The sequence below is a fragment of the Chelonia mydas genome, chromosome 15, assembly GCF_015237465.2.
Source record: "Chelonia mydas isolate rCheMyd1 chromosome 15, rCheMyd1.pri.v2, whole genome shotgun sequence".
Taxonomy (NCBI): Eukaryota; Metazoa; Chordata; order Testudines; family Cheloniidae; genus Chelonia; species Chelonia mydas.
In genome coordinates this window covers 10,691,402-10,713,508 of record NC_057856.1, presented here as the reverse complement: position 1 = coordinate 10,713,508, position 22,107 = coordinate 10,691,402, and the positions used below count along the sequence as shown (strand labels likewise).

General features: G+C 48.7%; 1 protein-coding gene and 1 long non-coding RNA gene across 12 annotated transcripts in view; both read left to right on the top strand.

Moving 5' to 3' along the window:
• Nucleotides 1-22,107, top strand: part of MSI1 (musashi RNA binding protein 1) — an 84,009-nt gene that overhangs the window by 53,284 nt on the left and 8,618 nt on the right. For all 11 annotated transcript variants that reach the window (XM_043529997.1, XM_043529999.1, XM_043529998.1 and 8 more), the window contains 6 exons: nucleotides 70-111; nucleotides 2,012-2,104; nucleotides 15,093-15,141; nucleotides 18,653-18,735; nucleotides 19,343-19,460; nucleotides 21,286-21,366. In XM_043529997.1, coding sequence (XP_043385932.1) covers nucleotides 70-111; nucleotides 2,012-2,104; nucleotides 15,093-15,141; nucleotides 18,653-18,735; nucleotides 19,343-19,460; nucleotides 21,286-21,366 — 466 coding nt within the window. The remainder of the gene's footprint in view (nucleotides 1-69; nucleotides 112-2,011; nucleotides 2,105-15,092; nucleotides 15,142-18,652; nucleotides 18,736-19,342; nucleotides 19,461-21,285; nucleotides 21,367-22,107) is intronic.
• On the top strand, nucleotides 15,161-17,165 carry LOC122463095. The gene is made up of 2 exons (XR_006286089.1): nucleotides 15,161-16,215; nucleotides 16,370-17,165. It is a non-coding gene; the product is annotated as an uncharacterized LOC122463095 (long non-coding RNA).

Here is a 22,107-nt window from a genome sequence, read left to right as displayed (position 1 = left end):
CCTACTTTAATTGCCTACATTTCATGTATTATATGTTCACCTGCTCTCTCTCTCCCATGTCTCTTTCAGATCGACCCAAAAGTAGCATTCCCCCGCCGAGCACAGCCCAAGGTAGGTAGCATGTGCAGCCTTTACAAATTGAAAAGGTGCAACTCAAGGAACTTAAATCCTCTTTGTGCCTTTGTCCAGAGGATGCTGGAAGGACATCTTGGTGCACCTGCCAGCACTGGTCCTTAAGGCTTTGATGATTGATACTCAGGCTTAGTTCCTACCTTAATGATGACCTTTGGTGCTCCACCTCCAGACTTGCATTCTGTTGTGCATGGTCTAGCTCGCTAGGGAGCTTTGGGATGCTCTTGTGATTGTCAGTGTGGGGTTGGAATAGCCCAAGCTCCACTCCACTATGGTTGGAGTGTGCTTCATGAGTGGAGCTGATGAAATGCAGAAGTCTGCTCAAGAACATAGCACCTTCTGCTCTTTGGTAGCCTGTATCTGGAACCTGAGGGCCTGCAAGAAACATGAAGTAGTTCCAATCTGTGGCAGGAGACATGTAGGATGGACTGGGGAGAGGTGTGGGAGAAAGAACTTCATTTTGTGGAATGTCAAGGTGCACACCAGCACTAGAAAGGCCAGAGAGAGAAGGACATTGGGCTTGACCTGCACCAGGAAGGTGGGTGCTCGATGGGAGCCAGCAGCTGTGGAGGTTCTACTAGATGCTCAATGAGAAACTTTTAACTGCAGAGTGAAGAGCAAATTGGCAATTTGCCTTCAAAGTAGAATGCAGATTTGGGGGGGTGGTCTCACTTAACTGGGCTGGAGGACGAGAGCCTATAATCTCACCCCAAGTACTGCAGGGGGAGAACGGGCTGATGAGGGAGAGAATTGCAGAGTGGAAGAAGAGAATGATGTGGGGAGGAAAGCACAAGGGATCAGGAGCAGAGAACAATTAGTGAACAGGTATCCTGAGTAACGAGCCAGGAAGCACATGGTAGGAATTGGGTTAATTCCATTAAGCAGTTTGGTGACAGAAGGTGCTTTAGTGTTAGAACAGGCTGCTCTCCAAGCCTGGAATTGCTGCGGATTAGCCCCGTGCTCCTTGGGGTTATTAGGACCATGTGTTCCTGCCGGCCAAGGGGCCGAGGGGCTGAGGGGAGGATGCAGTTGGAGCATCAGTTCAAAGGACACCAGTGAGCTTCATCCTAGCAGCCATCGCCCCCCTCAGTTATTCCTCCTCAGCCTCCTGTGGCTGGGGGGAGAGAAAGGGGAGGGTTTCTTCCTTTGCCTCCTCCCAAATGCACAAGAAAGCTTAACTGGGCGTTTCCTCTGGCTCCTTAAACCTGATGGCTTGGGAATGGGAGTGGAGCGGAGCTTGTTCCCTGTAGGACTGCACACTGCACAATTTGCAGACCCGTGGGCCATGGAGATCTCCATCTCGCATCACGGCCATGCTCTGCTTTCCCATTTCAGGGAAACTGCAGGGTGGGAGGGTGAGCTGGGGATTGGCAGGGTGACAGCAGTGCCCCATGTGAGTGACGGGAGGGTAGGGAAGGCGATGGCAGCACTCTGTGTGTTTGCGAGGAGGTTTGTGAAAGTGGGTGGCTGAACGATTAGTGGGGGAAAGACTTTAATATGCTGTACCCGTCCCCAGGGGGTTAGATGGGAGATGAGTGGCAGTGCCCTGGCAAGTCCCACGGGCAGTTAGTGAGCTTGTGCATGCTGGGGGTTAGGGAGGGAAGGGGTAGGAGACAGCAATATGGCGCATGCTTGGGTGAGCCTGAGATTGCACTTGAGTGATGGAGTTTCACAGTATGAAATTTCTGGGGCCTGAAACGTGTCCTTCAGTAGATACAGTGTTTCGTTAGGGGACTCTGTTTCACTGCTGCGGGCAGTCTCCCAGTGGAATACAGTGCACTGCATGCTCTTCAGCTCACAGAAGAGGAGGTTTTGGAGACAGATCTTGTTCTCTGCTAACTCTGTTTCTCCTGTGAATCCCTGTCCTCCCCTTTCCCAGATGGTAACGCGGACGAAGAAGATATTTGTGGGGGGTCTCTCTGTGAACACTACCGTGGAGGATGTGAAACAGTATTTTGAGCAGTTTGGGAAGGTAAGTCTGATGGGTGAAGATGGATCAGGTTGTCTCTCTGCTGGGCAGGAAGGGGTGCTTCCTGGTGATCAGGTAAACCACAGGTCAGCAGAAGGTTTGGGTGGCTGGAAGTTTCATGCAGGGGGTTGTGGCCAGATGTGCCTGCCCTGTAATGATTTTGAACAGAAGCCCCTTGCTTGCTCATGGAGAAGATGGAACCTGAGAGGGGGGAGACTGCGTGCTCTGCCCCCCTCCCCTGAATCTCTCTGGAGATGCCTCTGAGGCTTTGGAGTCCCACAGACTCATGGTTAAGGTGTTTGAAAGCCATTCAAACCCTAGATCTGAACACACCTGAACTAAGGAGATGTTCTGATCAAGAACCAAACTGTGTAGCTGTGGCTCGTTTCTGATTCTCAGCCTCATGGCTGACCCCTTTATAACTTTTGGTTAAAAAGAAATCTTTTGGGCTGAAACTTCTCTTGCTGAGTGTTGGGCCAGAAGTGACATTTTTAGGAAGCTGGAAGAAAATCTGGCAAGCAAGCTGCCCAAAGCTCCAGGTGGTTCTGCATTTTATGATAGCTGTTTTATGTCAGCTGATCATTCAAAACCAGATGGGTTTCTCTAACTCGAATTCAGTCAGTCCTCAATGAGCACATGTGCCTGTCACATGCTGGAAAACAAGTGGGGTAGAATTTGAAGTGATAAAGATCTTCCGTCTTAGCCTGTTATGCACTGGGAAGGGTGAGCATTTTGTGGTGTAATAGGTGCTGTATAACGTTACCACTTTCACCTTAATGGATCCTTAAAGCACTTTAAGCACTTAAGAAATAATGCAAGTTATTACAGATAGGGATTGCTTTGGTCTACTGCTGATATGCCACCGCTTCTGGGGTGGAGCACAGTAACTGTTTAATTATCAGTGCACAAAACCATTGCACAGTTGTTTAGGACAGGACTTGAAGGACACCATAGCCAATTAGAACTTCTTGGGGATTTTAGGGAGGTAGAATGTAATTATCTATGTTGGAATCTTGCTAGGACACAGGGATTAGCACCCTAACTTTTGCAGAAAGTGCCATGAAATGCTGACCATGACAGATGAGGACTTCAGTATCTGTGTCTCTTCTGAAAGAGGGCACCAGCAGCAGCCCAGAGGAGGGCATAAGATGGTTTTATGGTGTGTGAATGCCTTAACGTTTGGAGAGAAGAAAATGGGTTGGAAAAGAGTATCCTCACCAATTGGCTGTGTCATATCAATGTAGCTTTCAGGAATTCTTTATCGCCTATAAAGTTAGGTGGTTCTACTTGGAGTGGTGTTGTCTGGTATCTGTGTTTTGTCTTGTAGAATGATTGATACGTGCATCCTGGGATGAACAAAATATACATCACAGTAACTTGCAGCTGCTTAATGTTTCCAATCAGTCTTGGGAGAAAGGGGAAGTGTTCAGTGCTCTGGGAATCAATATACACGTTAGTCACTTCTTTACATTTTTTCTGTATTCTACCACGGAAAGTAAATGTGCTGTATCCATATGTTCTGTTCCGTGGTAATGTCTCCAGAGCGCCATTGCAGGAGTCATGAGTCTGCTCAATGGCCACAGAACTGTTTTGATCAGTAGTTGAAAGTCAGGGGCACGCTCCTCTCTTAGCCTTAAGTTCCATAGAGCACAAATACCCTGCATCTAGTAACCGTCCCTCTGCCTTCCAAACAGTGTCACAGAACCAACATCTCCCTTCAGTCATGTAAGACACACAGCATTTGTACTTTTATAATTAGTTTTAGGAATGCACACTTCTCCTTTCTGATTTCTTGACTGTTTTGTCAGGGTTTGCCCAAGAGAGAGAACGCTACCAAAAAGACTGGCTTTAAATAATGCTCCTCTTGTCCTATGTTTCCTACTCCATAAAAGCACGAAAAGTGCCTTTCATGCCTGGGGGAAATGCTGTGGTGGCTTGTAAGGGGCCCTTCTAAAAGGGCCCAAAAAGAAAACAGCAGAACTTTTTGCTCCCATAGGCTTTGGAGGTGCAGTATTCTAGGAGACCTTCTGTGGAGGAGTGTCTAGGGCTGTGTAATGTGTCTTTGAAACCTCCCTTAGAGTGGAAGCCAAGAGAGAGAACACAGGCAGAAAGAGAATGTCCAAAATTAAAAGGTGCCCCACAAGGAACTGCTCAGATTGGTTCCCCCAGCTAAGGCTCCAGGTTCCTTGGACAGGCCTGGAAGGAGAGTTCAGTAAGCCTCGTGGCAAAAAGGAGGAGTGCTCCAGAAAGCATCCTGCAGTTAGATCTAGGTTAACTCTGATGTAATTTGCCTGCTCGGATCGTAGGAGTTTCCCAGAAGGAAGGGCCTCTTAGATCTGGGTTGATTGGAATGATCCTCTGCTTCAGAGCATCATTTTGATTCACCTGGCCACTCCAACAGAAATACACACCCTCAGAGCTCCGGTGCGAGGGATGTCCCCATTCTCCGTGCCAAGCCCCAGCTGCTTCTCCCCAGTGGGATCATTTCCAGAGAGGCTCTCTCCAAAATGGTCTTCCTCCAGCCATGTGTGGATGACTCCTTGGTGTTGTGGTTCTGAGGCAAGTCTGTGCCACCCTCCTGTCTGGGGGGCTCTCTGCTCCCATGAGATCTGAGTTCAGCATGGTATGATATCCAGGTCTATGAAAAGACTGTTCTGTACCAGTCAGCTATGGTTCCTCCTCATGGGGAGCCTCATTTTAATACAGCGACATCTTTGGAACCTTGTCACCTTGGAGAGCCCCATTAAAGAGTTACCCAGGATCTCCTCCTTAGGGGTATCTACCCCTTGTGTCTGGCCCTGTGGTCCTCCCGCATCTGTGATTTCTTTAGTGTAAGGAATTGAGGAGACCTAGGTCTCCTCCTCTGCCAGGAAGTCTCCTCCAAAGAAGGCAGTCTCCTTAGGGACTAACTGACCTCTCTCTGACTCCACATCCAGTAGCACCGCTGATCCACAGGACATTGGTACTCTGAGAGGCAGGAACTGGTGAGGACTATCCTCTAAGGTGCCCGTGGTACCTTAGCAACTGATGAGACTGCCATGACTACTCCTTTCCCTCTTCTGTGTGACCCCAGAGCCTCCCAGGATTTGGCAGGCACCATCTGGGCTCTGCGCCTTGATTTGTCAGACTCCTAGATCCTTCTACCAGTTCCCAGGGAAAGATTTGGATTGTTTTTCCAGAATCCTACCCCAAGCTCAATTGTGATTTCAGCTGCAAGTGAAATATTTAAAGCTGGGAAGTTGTCATCTACTTCTGGGGACCAGAGGCTCAAACAACTGAATGTGTTAAGGTGGAAGGTTAACTGCTAGGCAAGCCTGACACAACAAGCCTAGGAATGTGGTAGATTCTCTGTCACTTTAAATCTTCAAATCAAGATGGAGTGTCTGTCTAAAAGATGTGCTCTAACTCAGCCAGAAGACATGGGCATGATGCAGGAATTACTAGGTGAAATCCTATGGCCTGTGTTATGCAGGAAGTCAGGCTAGATTATCACAGTGGTTTCCCTGGTCTTAAAATCTATGAACTGCCAGCTGCCAAGGTAGCTATTGCCAGATATAAGTTTCCTGCCTAATCAAAGGCAGGATCTTGAGCTCAGCACATTCATGAGCAGAAAAATGGAAAAACAATTTAATGAGCAAATTTGAAATTTGTGTTGCTGGGTTTGAAATGGAACCACTTTCCATTTTGATCACAATTTTTTTTTTTAATTTCAAATCTTTGAAAAAAAAATTGTTGCCACGGAGATCAAGTATATGAATGTTTTGTTTTTGTTTTTGTTTTTTTTTTTTGTAAACTTCTCTGACCTTTGGAAAAGAAAAAATGAAAAAGTGCACGTAGGGAAAATACTAGCCATTGCTCAAGAATTAAGGGGAAAATGGAGGGAGAGGGTAAAAACAACCCCCTGAAACGTCAAATGTTTGGGGGTTTTTTACAAAAAAACTGGAAGATTAAAAATCAATATTAAAAAAGCTTTTCCTTTCAAAGAGAGGCCATTTTTGTTTATTTTTAAAATGCTGTGAATGAAAAATGTTGACCACCTCTCTTTATGAGAAGATACAGGGATGTGTGGTATTGTTTAAGGAAGGCCAGGTGTCTAAGCATACTCCCAAAGCGTCCGTTGATGTCTCAGACAGCACTATACTAGGACTTTGAACATGCTTGGGTCCCTTAAGAAACGCTCTTGGCTCCAAAACTCTCCTCTCCACCAAGATGCAAGTCAAGGTCATGGACCTGCCTTTTAAAGGAACCAATCTTTCCGCTCTGGGACAGAGGTTCTGGAAAGGATTAAGGTCACAAAGTCCATGGAGATGTCTCTGGGCTTGAGTCAGCTTTTATTTGCAGGAAATAGTTTAGATTTCACAAGGGACAATTTCAACAGTCCTTCCTGGAATCAGACTACCAGCAATAGGGCTAGACAGTCTTTTTTAAAGTGAAATTTAAAAAAAGAAACCATTAGAGGAGGAAAATATCTTCCACCTCAGCTGGAGTTGGTGCTGCATCTAGTTCAGCAAGTGTGAGTATGCCCCAGAGGACCCCAGAGCAATTTTGGAGGACCCAGATCCTCAACTTCTTCCCCTTTTACCTCATCCCTTGGGAACAACTCCCTTTTTTATTTTTAAAGGCATATGAGTAATTTGTTTGGATTGCTGAGTCCTAAAGCTCACTGTATGGGGGTACTTCTTCCCATTCATGACAATGAGAAAGCTCAAGCCCCCTTCCTTTTTCAGGGAGCCTTCTGATGAGGATGAGCTCTTGGCCCTGTTAAACTAGAACCACAGAAGTGTTGTTTCCTTTTCTCAAGAAGGAATGGTGGTCTGCACCCAATTCTAGAAATTGGAATGACTGAGCAATTACATACGGAAAATCCAATTCTGCAAGGTTTTCTCCTGAGAGATTAATCCTGACTCCTAACCCTCCAGGCTGGTTTGAGGCCCTTGACCTTCACAATGATTACTTTCACATTTTGGTAAGGAAAAAGCACAGGAAGTACCTCAGAGGTTTGTGGTAGACAATTACCAATTAGTACAAGGTAGTCAACCCTTCAGGCTGGTTATAGCCCCCAGAGTGTTCACCAGATCCATGGAGGTGGTTGTGACTTGTCTATGTTGCCTACGCCTGCAGGGGTACCCATAGCTAGATGACTTGCTTATGAGAGCTCGGTCTTTCAGTGAGGTGGCCCATATCTTGTGCTCCCTCTATATATCTCCCAGTCTGAGGGTAAACAAGGAAAAATCTACCTTGGTCCAGCCTGGGTTTTCACCTTCACAGTGGCCACCTTAAATTCTACAAGGGTTCTAGCTTGTCCATCACAGGGCAGGTTTTGAGATCTCATCCAGGCAGTGAACCTAGCCAGGTCCAGGTTAGAAGGCCCTGTGAGATTTTATCTTTAGGTGTTGGGCCAGATAACTGCCTGCACCTTTGTGTTACACGCACATGCACATCCATTAGAAGGCCAGGGAAGTGACCCTTGCAAGGGTAGTTGAATCCTGTACAAACTAGTAGTTCACAGCTGGGAAATGAGTGTTCCCCACTCCCCTAATCAAAAACTCTTGTGGACACTGCTGGAGAATGTCTTAAAAATAATGTCCTTCTCCGCTGCTCATGATAGGCATGATTTCCTTTGCCCTAGGTTGGGAGAGCACAATTAGGATCCCTAATTGTCCACAGTCCACTTCAGGGATCAAAGCTCTACATAAACTTACTACAGCAGAGGCTCGTCAGACTTGCTTTCAAATCCTTTCTTCCACAGATCAAAGGGCAACTGATGCAAAGTTTTATTCACAACATGGTCGCAATTTACATCCTGAACAGATGGGGGGAATTTGATCACCTCCATTGTGTCAGCAGGCAACTTGTCTTGTGGCAATGCTACATCTGGAACAAAGGGATTCCCTTTACTCTGCATCTGGCAGGCATGGCACCAAAGATGCTACAGCCAATGACCTGAGTCAGAAAAGCGCAGATCAGTATGAATGGTCATTCAGACTCTTGGTGGTTCATCTGATATTTGCCAGGTGTCCAAGGATCTGCTCAAGAGCAGGCAGGCACAGGCATGTCTATCAGACCCCTTTCATTTACACTGGGGGAAAGGGGCTCCTGTTCTCACTTTTGTCATCCCCAGAGCAGTGAGAAAGTTTCAGCAGGACCGAGCCAGGGTGGTGGTCTTAGCACTGGCATGGGCACAACACATCTACTTTTAGGAGTTTCTGTCCCTGTGCATGGATCAAGCAACCATTTTCTCCTCCCCTAAATCAAGCTGTGTTGTCCCAGCACTTTGGTTGGTTAGGACACCAGGACCTCATGTCATTTCGCCTGATAGCATGGCTGTTAGGTTTCCAGTTCATCATGATTTACTACTTCCTGTTCCGTCTCTTCCTGAAGGTCTCATTCTTAGCAGCCATCACTCCTTTTACTATTTTCTAAAAAGATACGGTAGTATCTCTTCAAATGAACACGGGTCAGCTGATCTGCTGTTCATGGGGAAGCCTTCTCCACTTCTGCCTTCAAAGTTCTTATTTGAATATTTGCAACTTTCACCAAGATGTCCACCTGCAGAAGCTCACTCCAAAACTTTACTGGATTTTCCTCTGAATCAGTCTGCCCATCCCTCCCCAAAGCCCCAGGACTGTATTAGTCCCATCAGCTCTTTTTTAAACTCAGTTTCCTAAGTAATTGAAAAGGTTAGACTGTTTGTGGCCTTTTGAGGGAAAACCTGGAGGCCAAGGCCTATCTGCTCAAAGGCTATCTACATGGATAATACTGTACATTCAGTCTAGTGAACTGGTTAACATCCCTCTGCCTAAACATCTCAGGGCCTACTGAGGGCAGCTTCAATGCCACTTGCCACTGGCAGAGGGCAGCTTCAGTGCCACTTGCCCATCTGTGAAATCTGTAGGTTGCTCTCAGTACTGCAGCAAGATCAAAGGCCGACTTTGGGAGGGAAGAGCTTCGATTCCTGGTCAGCTAACAGAGCTCCTTAGCCTGTTTCCTCAGGGAGGACACTGCTAGTAAAACTGCCTAAAGTAGGGCTCAGCAGTAGCAATGCCATGAAGGACTAAGCACCCCCCCAGCAAGATGAGAAGTCAGTACCTGTGGCCCCAGATTTTTTGGGTGCCCTATGCAGCCGCGTATGCCACATATGCCTAATGACGCCCCTGTCCCTGAATGTATTTCCTCCACAGAGCCACATTGTTCCTCCCTCCTCCCCATCGATTTGGTGCTCAACTCCAGATAAGGTTTCTGAAGGAGCTGGGGGGCTGCTAATGAGGGGGGATCATTATACCCTCTGTCTATAGAATGTGGCACTCGGGGAACATGCGTACGCCCCCTAACTACCAAGTAGTGCTCAAAAAGTCCTATTGCCATGTGATTCCTGTGGCTGAGCTCTGTGGAGGCAATCCATTTGGAGTTGATAAGTTAACCTTTTCCTTCCCCCGACATGGCTGAGCCTAGTGGTTGAACAAGGAGGAAGACATTCTCTCATAGCTATAGAAGAAACATAAACCTTGAACTTCTAACCTCAGATGTTGGACAACAACAGCCTTGACCACTAAGCTAAACACTCATCTGCTGTGTTTCAACAATTAAAACAACTATTTATGTAAGAGGGAGAAACAAGACAATTCACCCAGCAAAACTTTTGTTAATGCCCAGTTACCATTATATGTTCTGTCCACTCCCCATTACAAGTGCATTGCAACTGTATTGTTGGAACTGTAAATGCTATTTTAAAAAATCAGAAAATTCTGAAGTAAATTTTCATCATGTTCCAGTATCCCTGCCCACCTTCCTGACGTGGGGTGGAGATCACACCCTGCATTCCTGTTTCCACTGGGCAACCTCTCCCTTTCTCAGTACAAGCTCAAAATATTTCTCTGTCTTCACACCTCTCGGCACACAGACCAAAGAATCCCCACATACCCATTGCAAACCACTTTTAACTCTGTCCCTTTCTTCGTGGCCAACGTATTCTGTGCCATCCCCCACACCACCCTGTCCCCAGTCCCCTCTTCACATCCCTACCTATCCTCAGCATACAGAGTGGAGATCCTTTCTCTCCCCCATGCGTACACTGAAACACCCCCCTCTCCAACCCTTTCTCACATCTCCTCAATAGGGAGTTGAGACCCCCGCCCAAGATGGGTCCCGCCCAGCCATGTGCTCCATGGGCAGGATTACAGAATGAAATAATTTATCCTAATGCATATGCACAAGAGGGCGGGCAGAGTTGATATGGCAATAGGGTGGTGGGGGTGTGGTTTCTGGCCTATGTATGGAGTGGGGGCAGGGACAGGATTCAAGTTGGTGTTGGAGCCTTAACTGAGAATTTGCTGCCAGACTTGAAATTCTTAACTATAATATTTTTATAATGGGTAGTTTTTGTGAAGGGAGTAGAATACATTCGCAGCCTCATTTGTGCACTGCAGTGCCTTTTGTTGGGGCGGAGGGGGTTTGAATTTCAACAGGATTTTGTTTTACAGAGAATAAGGCAGCAAAGCCCTCTCTGGGCTGTGCTTGTTCGTTTTAGTTTTGCTGGTTGTGTGCATGAGCGAGGGAAATCTGGGGTAACTCCGCTCCTGTTCAGCCCAACGCTCTCTCTCTGAAATTGGCAGAAATCGGGGTGGCTCTGTCCTCTAGATGACCCCGTTTGGGGGGGGGGAGCTCAGGGGAGGTTGTGTGCTCCCCTTCCTCCTCCTCCTCCTCTTATTTTTGTGAGATTGGGGGAGATTTGTGCATCCCTCCCCTTTGATGAGAAGAGAAGGGGGTGGCTCATTGCTCCTTCCCTCTTTGGGCAAGCTTATGTTGGAATATGGGTGGGTGGGGGTGTTGGGCAGCCCCCCATCTCGGGGGATGGGGCGTTTGGAGGCCGGTCATGGGGTATGGTCATAGATCGGGGCTGCTGTGCTGGGTATGGCGTGGTATGAGGTGTAGCGTTGCACCAGCACTGTGCGCCCAGGTGGCACCGCAGGGGGAGCGAGGTGGCACTGAAAGGCCGTTTTGTGTGTGTGTCCGGGGCGGGGGGGGTGCGGGCGGCCCTCTCTCACACAGGCCTGCGAGGCCGGCTCCTGGTGAGACTCGCCGCAGCAGGGTGTCTTTGTGTCTGTGCTGAGCGCTTTGCCGAAGAGCATTAGAGCTCGCACTAATCTGATCCAGCAGCTGGGATTGGAGGGGCCAGGGTTACCATGGTAATCAGGCCCCAAGAGAAGCTGTCCCCAGCAGCCTCTTTTGTTCAGGCCTAACTCGGCGTTGGCAAAGCTAGCGCGGCCCGGAGAAGAAAGGCTCAGGAGAATGGGCCAGGGAGTGGCAGGGATCCCAGCGGGGGCTCTGCCCAGAGAGGCACCCAACAGCCAGCCACAACAATAGCCGCCCGCCAAGGGCTGCCACTCACACTTAGTGCTTGGCCACATGAACTTGGCTGCTGGGGCCAGCCGGCCCCACTAATCCCGCCTCCCCTGCCCTGGGTTTCCATGGACACACAAGCCTGTTGAGGACACACATTAGCAGTTTGCGAGTTGAATGTGCGCCCGGTGCGGTGCTCAGAAAAGGCTGAGCCGCTGGGAATGTGCTGAGGGCTGAAGGGGAGCCTGGCCTTCTGCTCTCCAGGAGCTGCAAGCTCCGCACCCCCTGGCTTCCGTTCCTGCCACTGATCTTGGACAAGTCACTTTGCTGCTCTGTGCCTCAGTTTCACCATCTGTCAAATGGGACAAATAACCGTGACCCACCTCACAGGGAGGCTGTGGGTTTTATTGGTTCATGTCTGTAAAGTACCCATGCTTGGCATTCCTAGGTGTGTCTCCCTGGCAGAGTGAGCCCCCTGTCTGAACCCCCTGGCCTTGCCTAGTGACAGAAGGCAGCGGCAGCTGAGCTCACAGTTAGGCACTTCCCAGGTTTCCCTGCAGTTCTGCCGTATTGTTTGGATTGCTTAGTTTTTTGCTCTGTGGTTGAATTCTTGCTCTTTCTGCTCTTCAGCTGGAAGTTTCTTTGTTCTTGTTTATCTTCCATCATCTACCTTGCTCTCCACAGGGTGGCGCTGTTTGAGTCCTGTGTTGTCTAGTTTGAGAAACCCTGTCAGGGTGGTGTTTGAGATGCAAAGTGCCTCCTTGCACTGTGTCCGCTCTGAGCTACTGGAGCGAAGGGTATCCTGCAATGAGCTCCACTTGTGTTTTGTTGTGTGGGTTCTGGAGTGTTTTAGTGTACTTTGTCCCCAGGACAGCATGAGGCTCTTAAGATGAACCAGGGCCAGCTCAGCTTATTGAAGTGTCCTGGGAGTTACTGTGGCAATGCTAGCCTGATAACTCCTCGTGATACTGTTGTGTGACACAGCAGGGCGATTACAAGGGAGTTTGACCAGTGGGATGGGGAATTGCAAGTGGCCACCCCATGCTGGGACAGTCCTGGACCACTCACGCTGCTCTGACAATGCACCTCAATCCTGACGATTTGTAACCCTGGCTGAGCCAGACCTGAGCCTCTCAGGCTGCTGATGCACCTTAATTCTAACCCACTCGTGTTCTAGTTTGGGCCTCTCCTAAAAGAAATTCACCAGCTGTCCTGAACTGTGAGTCAATTTCCAAACTAGTCTGAGCTCACCAAACTTATTTAGCCTATTATGTTGGAAAGATGTGACTCAGGGTCTCGAGAGGTGAAAGTCTGAGGAATCCATTTTGCTGTGTTTTGAACCATTATTTATCTGTGTACACTTCTATTGATACTCTAAAAGTGCATTTGTGCTGGTATATAAAATGGTCCAGGCCCTAACGGGATTTTGTTTGATCCTAGAGTTCCTGGATGGGAGGCTCAAGATATTGAGAGGGTGCAGGAGTTGGCTGAGTTTTGGGGCACTGCTATAGCGTTCATGTAGGGGACAGTTGTTTTGAGACTGTAAATGTCTTTACATTTACTAGTCCGGTGGGGCTTATTTTAGAGTACAGAGTGGGCAATCTGACTTTGGAGGACTAGATTTCAAAGGAGGGGATTGGCTGATTTTTAGGGGACTACTGCTAACTCCATCAGGACATGAGGCTTAGTTTGGGATGGTAACTGCTGTGATTGGGGTTCAAGCACTGCAAAGGGGCAGCTGCTGACTTTAGGGTATTGCTGAGAGGGGCATGGTATTCTGCTCCATCCCACTCAGGCCCACATAACCTTAATTAACCCATGGGATCCACCAGTCGTGAAAGCTCCCTCGCTTTCCAAGCTCTGAAGTAATAAAGACCATTGTAAAAAGTGGGTATGGCTGACAAGATAGTGTAAGCGAGCAGCTGGAGCATATTTCCACCCATTGGGCAATTCCCCCTCCCACCTGCCTCAGCGGAGAGAAGCAGGTAGCACAGAGTGTCAGACAAAGCGCTGGTTGTCCTATCTTCCATCTAAACTGTTAGGACTCCTTCCGCTCAGCTTGGATCACTAGTGAGTTTCTCAGGTCTTGGCCTCACTAACCTGATGGATCTTGGGCCTAGATGGGAAAGTTCAAGTCCCAGTTCCCTGGCTGTAGTGTGGCGTGGGATGGTAGCTGAGTCCTCTGTATGTCATTCTGCTCTTTGGAGCTGGCAGATGTGGGTGGTGACCCCTGTTCTTCGGGGTACCCAAGTGACCACACGACCCTTTTCCATGTGACATTGTGGAGGGTATTTAGTAATGGCCTCCGTCCATCCTCTGATCTCACCTGTGGGAGAAAGGTGCCCGTTTATCTCACTGGCAGCTGAGGTGGATGGAGCCCCCTTGTCAGGGGGATGTTGGTAAACCCCCTCTCCCATCTCATTCCAGCTGCAAGCTCTCTTTTGAAGGAAGCCTGGGGCTTGGCCATCTGACAGTGCTGGTTGGTAGAGATGGGCTCCGCCCCGAGTCCTTTCTCGGAAGGCAGCATCTCAGACTCCTTCACTGAGCAAGGCTGGGAAGGAGGAAAACAGGGAATTGTAAGTGGGGGAGGGAGAAATAGCTTATCCCAAGCAACATAGGCTGCGTTGGTCCCTCCCGGCTGTCGTTGACTGAGGCGGAGGAAGGCCCTGGCTAGCTGCTGGATAGATACTGTTGCCCCTCCCTTGAGCACTTGCACATCCAGTTTCATAATCAGATTAAGGCAGTGGTATTAGCGAGGAGCATGGGTCAGTGGGACAGGTTTACATGGTGGTTTACGCAGAGGGGATTGGAGTGCATTTTTAACTCTGCTTGGCCTGACTTGGAGCTGCACAGATTTGCTTCTCTACAAGGAACTACCCAGCAGAGCACAGGCAGGGGAAGGAAAGTTGCACCAGGCACTAGTGGGGGCAGGGGGTGAAGGGGGAGAGTGGCCCCAGGGTTGGGGGAGGGGGATGGTTGGTGTCCGCCTCCACTCCCCCCATTCAGTAGGCAGCACTAGTTCAGTCCTTGTAGTAAATTTGCTCTAATTACACCCTCCAGCAGTAGGAAACCTCTCTTAAATGAAAGCTCCTCTGGGGTGGGGGTGGCTTCCCAGAGTCCCCAGGCAGAGTCTCTGTTGTCTGAGGCCTCCATTTTCCATCTCTGGGAGGCCCCTTATTCCTTCTCCCCTCCTCAGGCTTTGGTGTGTGCACACGGACACCGAGACAGACAGTCAGTTTCTCTCTTTCTCTCTCTCCCCACCCCCCGTCTGTGGAGCTGTAGGCAAATTGTCCAGGGCTGCTTCCTGGCTCAGTGGGAAGGAAAGCGCCTGCCTTCCCCAGCAGCATGGCTAGGTGGGAATCTGTTCCAGCACCCTAAGTTTTGGATGAAGATGGACCCGTTTGGTTCATGCTGGGAGCCCCTGCCCGCAGTATAGTGGGGAAGCTTTATTGTGGGGGAAAATCCTGTTCCCTTGTTGGGTCAGGGCCCTGGGACTTGGGGCCTCCCAAGGGTAAGTGAATGGTTGATTTTTTGTGTCATGTTCTGCTTTGGGGGCAGGTGGGTGTCTCGTTTCTCTCTGGCATGGGGCCGGCAGAGCTCTTTCTCAGTAATAACCTGATCTGAGCCCTTTCCTCCTTTGTGCTCCTTGCAGGTGGATGATGCTATGCTGATGTTTGACAAGACAACCAATCGACACCGAGGTGAGGGCAGCACCCTGGCGCTGTGTGTGTGTGTATGTGTGTGGAGTTGGCAGGGGATTGCGTAATGACAGGAGCAGTATGTATGTTTGTGGTGATGGGGCGGAGGTAGTATCCCATGGCCAGCAGCAGGGCATGCAGGTCACAGCTGCTCTTTATCTCACCTTCCATCACCCCATCCCTTCGCATCCACATCCTTTAACAGAGTCCCTCGCAGCACAGAGAGCTTTTGTCCAGACCGTTTCCTGTGCCGTAAACTTGCCGAGTGGCTGATATGTGAGAGGAGGCAGCCTCCTCCCCTCCCCAGCTACCTACGTGGCTCCAGTTGTCTGTGTGTGTCTTACCTTGTCCTGAGCAATCCGAACCCTGGGGAAGCTGACGCAAGACCCAGAAGAGTGCCTGCCTCTGACCCCTTCCTCAGCCCAGGGCTCCCAAGTCACCTTTTCATCAAATCCCATTTGTGGAATCTGGTTACAGAGTGGGAGCCTGGCTTTGGTATTCAGGCTCTTCGGATCAGGCAGGAGAGCATTGAGTTTGAGCCTTAGTTTTGGAGGTGCCTGATTCTCTTGTACATGTGCCCTCTAACTGGCTACGACTCTTAGGAGGACACCACAATGGTGTGCCCCATACTGAGGACACAGCTACGCTGTGATGGTGGCAGCCCTTTCCTGGGCCACGGCCATGTTCACATGCAGCACTAAGCGCTTACATGGTGTGTCTGTCTGCGTCAGACTCACAGGAGGCACTTTCTGCTTGTGGCTCTCTCCCAGCTATCCTTGCGTATTCACTCTTGCTGCCCAGGGTGCCCTTCAGTGCATCCCATTTTGTTACTGTTTAGGTGATTCTGGTTGCCTGATTTTATACACGTACCATTCCAGCTAGCCTGATGGGGGGGAAAATGGCTAGCCCATAATAAATCATCAGATCCGGCACCTCTGCCCTCTACAGGAATTGGCTAGAGCAAAGTAAGCAGTCATGAGAAAAGAGGGAGGGTCCTCACATGGACCAGTAACTGATTAAAAGATAGGAAACAAAAAACAAAAGGTAATAGATGGTCAGTTTTCACAATGGAGAGAGGTAAACAGCAGGGTCTCCCAAGGCTCTGTGCTGAGCCCAATGCTGTTCAGCATATTCACAAATGATCTAGAAAAGAGGTAAATAGCAGGGTCTCCCAAGGCTCTGTGCTGGGCCCAATGCTGTTCAACATATTCACAAATGATCTAGAAAAGAGGTAAACAGCAGGGTCTCCCAAGGCTCTGTGCTGGGCCCAATGCTGTTCAACATATTCACAAATGATCTAGAAAAGAGGTAAACAGTGAAGTGCCAACATTTGCAGATGATACAGAATTACTCCCTATAGTTTTCAGAATAGCAGCCGTGTTAGTCTGTATTCGCAAAAAGAAAAGGAGTACTTGTGGCACCTTAGAGACTAACTAATAGTGACCTCCCAAACTGGATGCAAAGAGTTACAAAGGGTTCTCACAAAACTGGGTGATTAGGTAACAAAATGGCCGATGAAATTCAGTGTCGACAAATGCAAAGTAATGCACAATGGGAAGCATAATCCCAACTATATATACAAAATGATGGGCTCTATATTAGTTATTACTCCGCAAGAAAGAGATCATGGAGTCATTGTGGTTAGTTAAAACATCTCAGTGTGCAGTGGCAGTCAAAAAAGCTAACCAAATGTTAGGAACGATTAGGAAAGGGATAAATAATAAGACAAAAAATATAGTCATGCCACTATATAAATCCATGGTATGCTCACACCTGGAGTACTGCATGCCCCATCTTAAAAAGATGTGTTAGAATTGGAAAAGATAGAGTGAAGGGCAACAAAAACAGACTAGGAGAGATTAAAAAGACAGGGTCTGTTCAGACTAGAGAAGAGACGACTAATGGGGGACATGATCAAGGTCTATACAATCATGACTGGCGTGGAGAAAGTGAATAAGGAAGTGTTATTTACCCCTTCACATAATGCAAGAAGCAGGGGTCACCCACTGAAATTAATAGGCAGGAGGTTTAAAATAAACATAAAGAAATAATTCACACAATGCACAGTCAACCTGTGGAACTCATTGCCAGGGGAAGTTGTGAAAGCCAAAAACATAATGGGGTTCAAAAAAGAATTAGGTATGTTCATAAAGAATAGGTCCATCAATGGCTATTAGCCAAGATGGTTAGGGATGCAACCCCATTTTCCACATGTCCCTAAACCTCCAACTGCCAGAAGCTGGGATTTAAGGACTGGGGACAGATCACTCAGCAATTGCCCTGTGCTGTTCATTCCCTATGAAGCATCTGCCACTGGTCTGACCTAGTATGGCCATTCTTATGCAGAGCATTACAGAAGGGGTAGGGAGGACTGCCTTCCTCTGAGCCATCAGGTATTGGCCCCTGCCTGAGGCAGGATACTAGATCAGATGGACCAGTCATCTGGTCTGGTATTGGCGGCAACTTGGCTTCAGTGTAGGGTACTTATCTAGAGTTCCCAAGGCACCCAGATATCAGATCATGATAGGGGCAAAATAAATGCCTACCTGGAGAGAAAGGAGAAGCTCATAGAAAGAGTCCAGTCCAGCTTGGAAAATACTGAAAAATGGAAAAGTTTGTGTGTGTGTGTGTGTGTGTAAGTGATTTTTAGCACTGGTGAAGTTGACTCAGCAGCCCTGGAGGCTGAAATCTCCACTTAGCCGCAGCTGCAATGCAAGTTCACTCAAAGTCCCTCACTGCCATGCCTCAGCTCTTCCCCGAAAGGGCCACCCCTAGCTGTGAAAAGGAAGTTTGGACTCCAAGAGCCCAGTCAGTCCTTTGCCAAGACTGGCAGCAAAGGGGTCCGTTAGAGATGTGCTCTGAGCATAGGGCTGGGAGGCAAGAACTTCCAAGTTATGTTCCCACCTCAGATACTGATAGATGGTGTGAACTTGAGCAAATCACTTAACCTTTCCATGCCTTGGTTTTGCTCCAGAAATAGTGATGCTGATACTCTCCTGTCACACACAGGGCTGTAAGGACTAATTTATGTACAGGTAGGGCTTTGAAGATGAAATGTGCTGAGTATCACTATTTGGGATGGTGATATTTGTGATGTGGGCGCCTGTCTGTTGGGGACTGGACTGGGACCCACCAAACTCATTTCACATTCTGAACGGCATTGGCAGGAAACAGTTTTGTTCATATGGACCTCTGCTGGATTGGAACCCTCTATTGTGATATCTGTCATTAAGCCATCTAAGTGCCATGGGCTTTAATGAAGCGGGGAAGTGCAGAAATGGAGCTGAGAGGAGAGAGGGAAATCTGGGAGAGGACAGTGATTTCCCTGCTCCTCATATGAGTGCTGCATGCATGCAGGACTTACTGGAGACCAGAGGGGAGTGGAAGTATTGCCATGACCCAACTGGTCCACCCCAGGAACCTCTGGGTTGCCTTCTCTCCTGGGCATGTGGGACTGGCAGATACTGATCACACAGCGTTCTGCCCTGACCAGGAAGTGTTGCCCTTTCTTCAGGGTTTGGATTCGTCACATTTGAGAGTGAAGATATTGTGGAGAAGGTGTGTGAGATCCACTTCCATGAGATCAATAACAAAATGGTGAGTGTGAACTGCAAAGCCGGCAGTGGAAGGATGGGGCAAAGCACTAGGGCTCTGGGACTGCAGGTAGGAAGCAGACGGGACCCCTGAAATCACTGCCCCAGATCTAGGGAGGAGATACTCAACAAGGGGAACCACTGCTGGTATTTGGAGCCCAAAAGACAATGCAGTCTAACCATAACTTGGAATTGTAACTTTGCGACCCCGAGTGCTGTACAAGCGTTAGCTAAACTTCTCCCCAGCCCTGCGAGGCAGGTATCTTCCTTTAACAAATGAGGATACTGAGGCTCCAAGGTTGTCTTGCTGAAAGTCACAGAGAAAGTCAAGGACAGAACCATGGGTAGAATTTTAGTCACCTGTTTTAACTACTCAATAATGCTGCTTCTCTAGCAGAGTAACAGGGCGGAGGAGGCTGCAGGCAGTGTTAGTGGCTGCAGGATGGGAGGCAGGGTTGGGGAGTGGTGCGTGGGACAGAGCAGGCGCAGTGGTTCCAATGTAATAAGGCAGCCCTTCTGGCCCATGGCCCGCAGTACGGTATGTGCTCCGAGCAAATGTGCAGTGCAAGTCAAGGCCGAGGTCTGACACTTTTTTTTTTTTCTTGTGGCAGGTGGAATGTAAAAAAGCTCAGCCAAAGGAAGTGATGTCCCCCACTGGCTCTGCGAGAGGGCGGTCCCGAGTGATGCCTTATGGGATGGATGCCTTCATGCTTGGGATTGGCATGCTGGGTAAGCGCTGCAAAAGAGAACCCTTCTCTCTAGCCCCCACATCATAATTGGCAGCAGCAGCAGCAGGGGGCTCTGCTCGGGGCAGAAGGCTTTATTCTGGGACTGCGTTTCTAGGTATAAGACAAGGGGGAGGTGGCTCAGGCTGTTCAAGAAGAAATTGGATCTATGACATCAGACCCCATTTTGAAAAGCAACACTGAAGCTAGGAGGAGGAGGGCTGAGATCAATGTATGATCACAAATCGCCCTCTGGTGGCAGCATGGAAGAACTGTAGATGTACCTCGTATGCACAGTTCTAGAGGTGGGGTCACACAAAAAACAGGAATGCAGTTGTGTTGGGAGGACTTTTAAGGCGTAATTGGAATTCCTGTCCAATATAATACCTATAGAACAGGATATACACTATGCTTCGGCACAAATAAAGGGCTGTATATGCCCTGGCAACACAACTGGGCCAAAAGCAGAGTTTTCCACGTCCAGGTATATTCCTGCCATGCTAGGCAAGACTTTACAATGAATGTTTGCTTCAGGAGCTCCCAATAGTATTAGTCACCCTTCTTCTGTTGGGCGAAGGGGAGAGTATCACTTCAGATACACAGGCAGAGCATGTTCTCTTTGTAGCATCCTAATAAACAGTCTCCTTGTTTTCAAGGGGGATAAAAATGTCCTTGAGAATCCAGTGGAGCCTGTATACCACTGACTTCCCTCCTTTAGGGAAATCAAACGGGCCATTCTGACAAAGGAGTGTCTATGTGTGGCATTGTGGGTACCTTTTCTCTGTGACTTCAGAGCAAATGTGTTCAGGTTACAAAGGAAAAGGTGTGAGTCGTCCCCTCCGACTTCCAGCCCAATTAGCTCCTTTTAGGGTCTGAGAGTCAAACTTGGTTCTTTCTTGCTTGATCATCACCAGCAACCCGAGCCCATCCAACCTGTAGGTGTGGTTAAGGTGAACAAACACATGTGTCCTTTGGGTCAGGGCCCCTGGGGGTGGTGCTGGAGGAGGAACATTCAACCTGGCACTTGGATCCCAGCTTGGGTTGGCTGGGCTGGCAGGCAGAGGAAAAAGCCTCTTTTTTGCATTTGCACTCATCACATTCTCACTGGAGTTGCTGAGATAAAATAGATCTGGAACCCCACAAAGCCACTTCAGATTTTAGTTTTTCTGTTTTTTGAGTAGAACTGTAATTTTAAACCAGCAGACTCAAATGAGTCAGTGGGAAATCCATGTACACTTGTCATGGGAGAACTCAAATCAAACATTCAGTTCTTAGTCAGCTGCTGGTTTTCTCATGGGACTGTTTAAAGTAGGTGATTAGCTATGACAGCTTCTCAGGAAATGGGAAGACTTGTAATAGTGATCTGTGCCAGGAACAGGCTATCTGCCTGCATGTTTTCAGCCACCTGTTCTTTTTGTATCTACTTCAGAATGTTAGCCAGCAGCTAACAGAAAGTAGATGATGGGTGATTTAGTACCAGTCAGTCATCCATATGCTCCCACTGTCTCTTAGATCCCCTTTTCACAAAACCAGCTAGTGCTTTAGTTTGTGGGACCTTGAGCTTTCTGACCAGGAAATCTACATGTCTTTGCAGGGTAACAATGTCTGGAACCACGAAGGGGCAATGTATTAAAATTCCATTAAAATTCTTCCCCAAATTCCTGCACGGTATGCACTGTGTGCGCACGCGTGTGTTGTTCAACTGCTATGTTACTTGGTCCTTTCATAGTGTGTGTTCATTGTTCAGGCTATGGGGAGGCAGGCAGAGCTGGGACTGGAAAGTGGCATTGTGTGCGTTCGTGTAACAATCCCCTCTTCTCTGCTGGCAGGTTATCCAGGTTTCCAAGCTGCCACTTATGCCAGTCGGAGTTACACGGGCCTTGCGCCTGGCTACACTTATCAGTTTCCTGGTAAGTGCCTCTTCCTGCCCAGTCATCCAGTTTGTCCTCACACTAAGGGAAGCCCGTGGCATGTGACCGAATCTCTGCCTGTTTTACCCTTGCCCTAGTTTGGGCTTTCTTTAAAACTGTGAAGGTGGGAGGGGACGGAGGCCTGGAATAGGTGGGAACTGCCTACTGGCTAGTTAGGAAGGAGGCTGTAGCCATGTGAGCGTCTGCTGTTGTTATCCTCTCACTCCAGTGACAGGAAAAGTCCTAGGTTCATGCGCCCCCCTCTCGGCTACGTTCCTCTGTGGGGGCTGCTATTACACAGAAGGGCCCTTGCAGCTCTGCTGGTCTTGCTGCCTCTGTGTGTGTGTGTGTGTGTCTCTGTCTGTCTCTCCGCCAGAGTCGCCACCTTTCTGAAAACAGAGTGCAGGACTTGACCCCTGCTAGCTTTAAATGGGCCTGAAGTTCCCTAGGCCTCCTAAATGTGAGAGTCTAAGTTGCAGTGAGCTGTATCCTGGATCTCTTAGAGGCCTAGCAAACCCCTCTTCACAACACTGCATATTTGTAAATTCCCCAAGCTGTCCCATTCCTTGTCTTGAAGCCCAGATGTGACCATCACTGCCTGATCCCTGATGAATGCACTGTAGCTGCTCTGAGCTTTCTGCTGGCCTCCTCTCCCTCCCCTGCCTGCACAAGCAAAGAGTGGGATGCAAGGCCACCCTATAAAAGACTGCCCTGCTGTTCTCGGGACAAGTGGCAACTCTG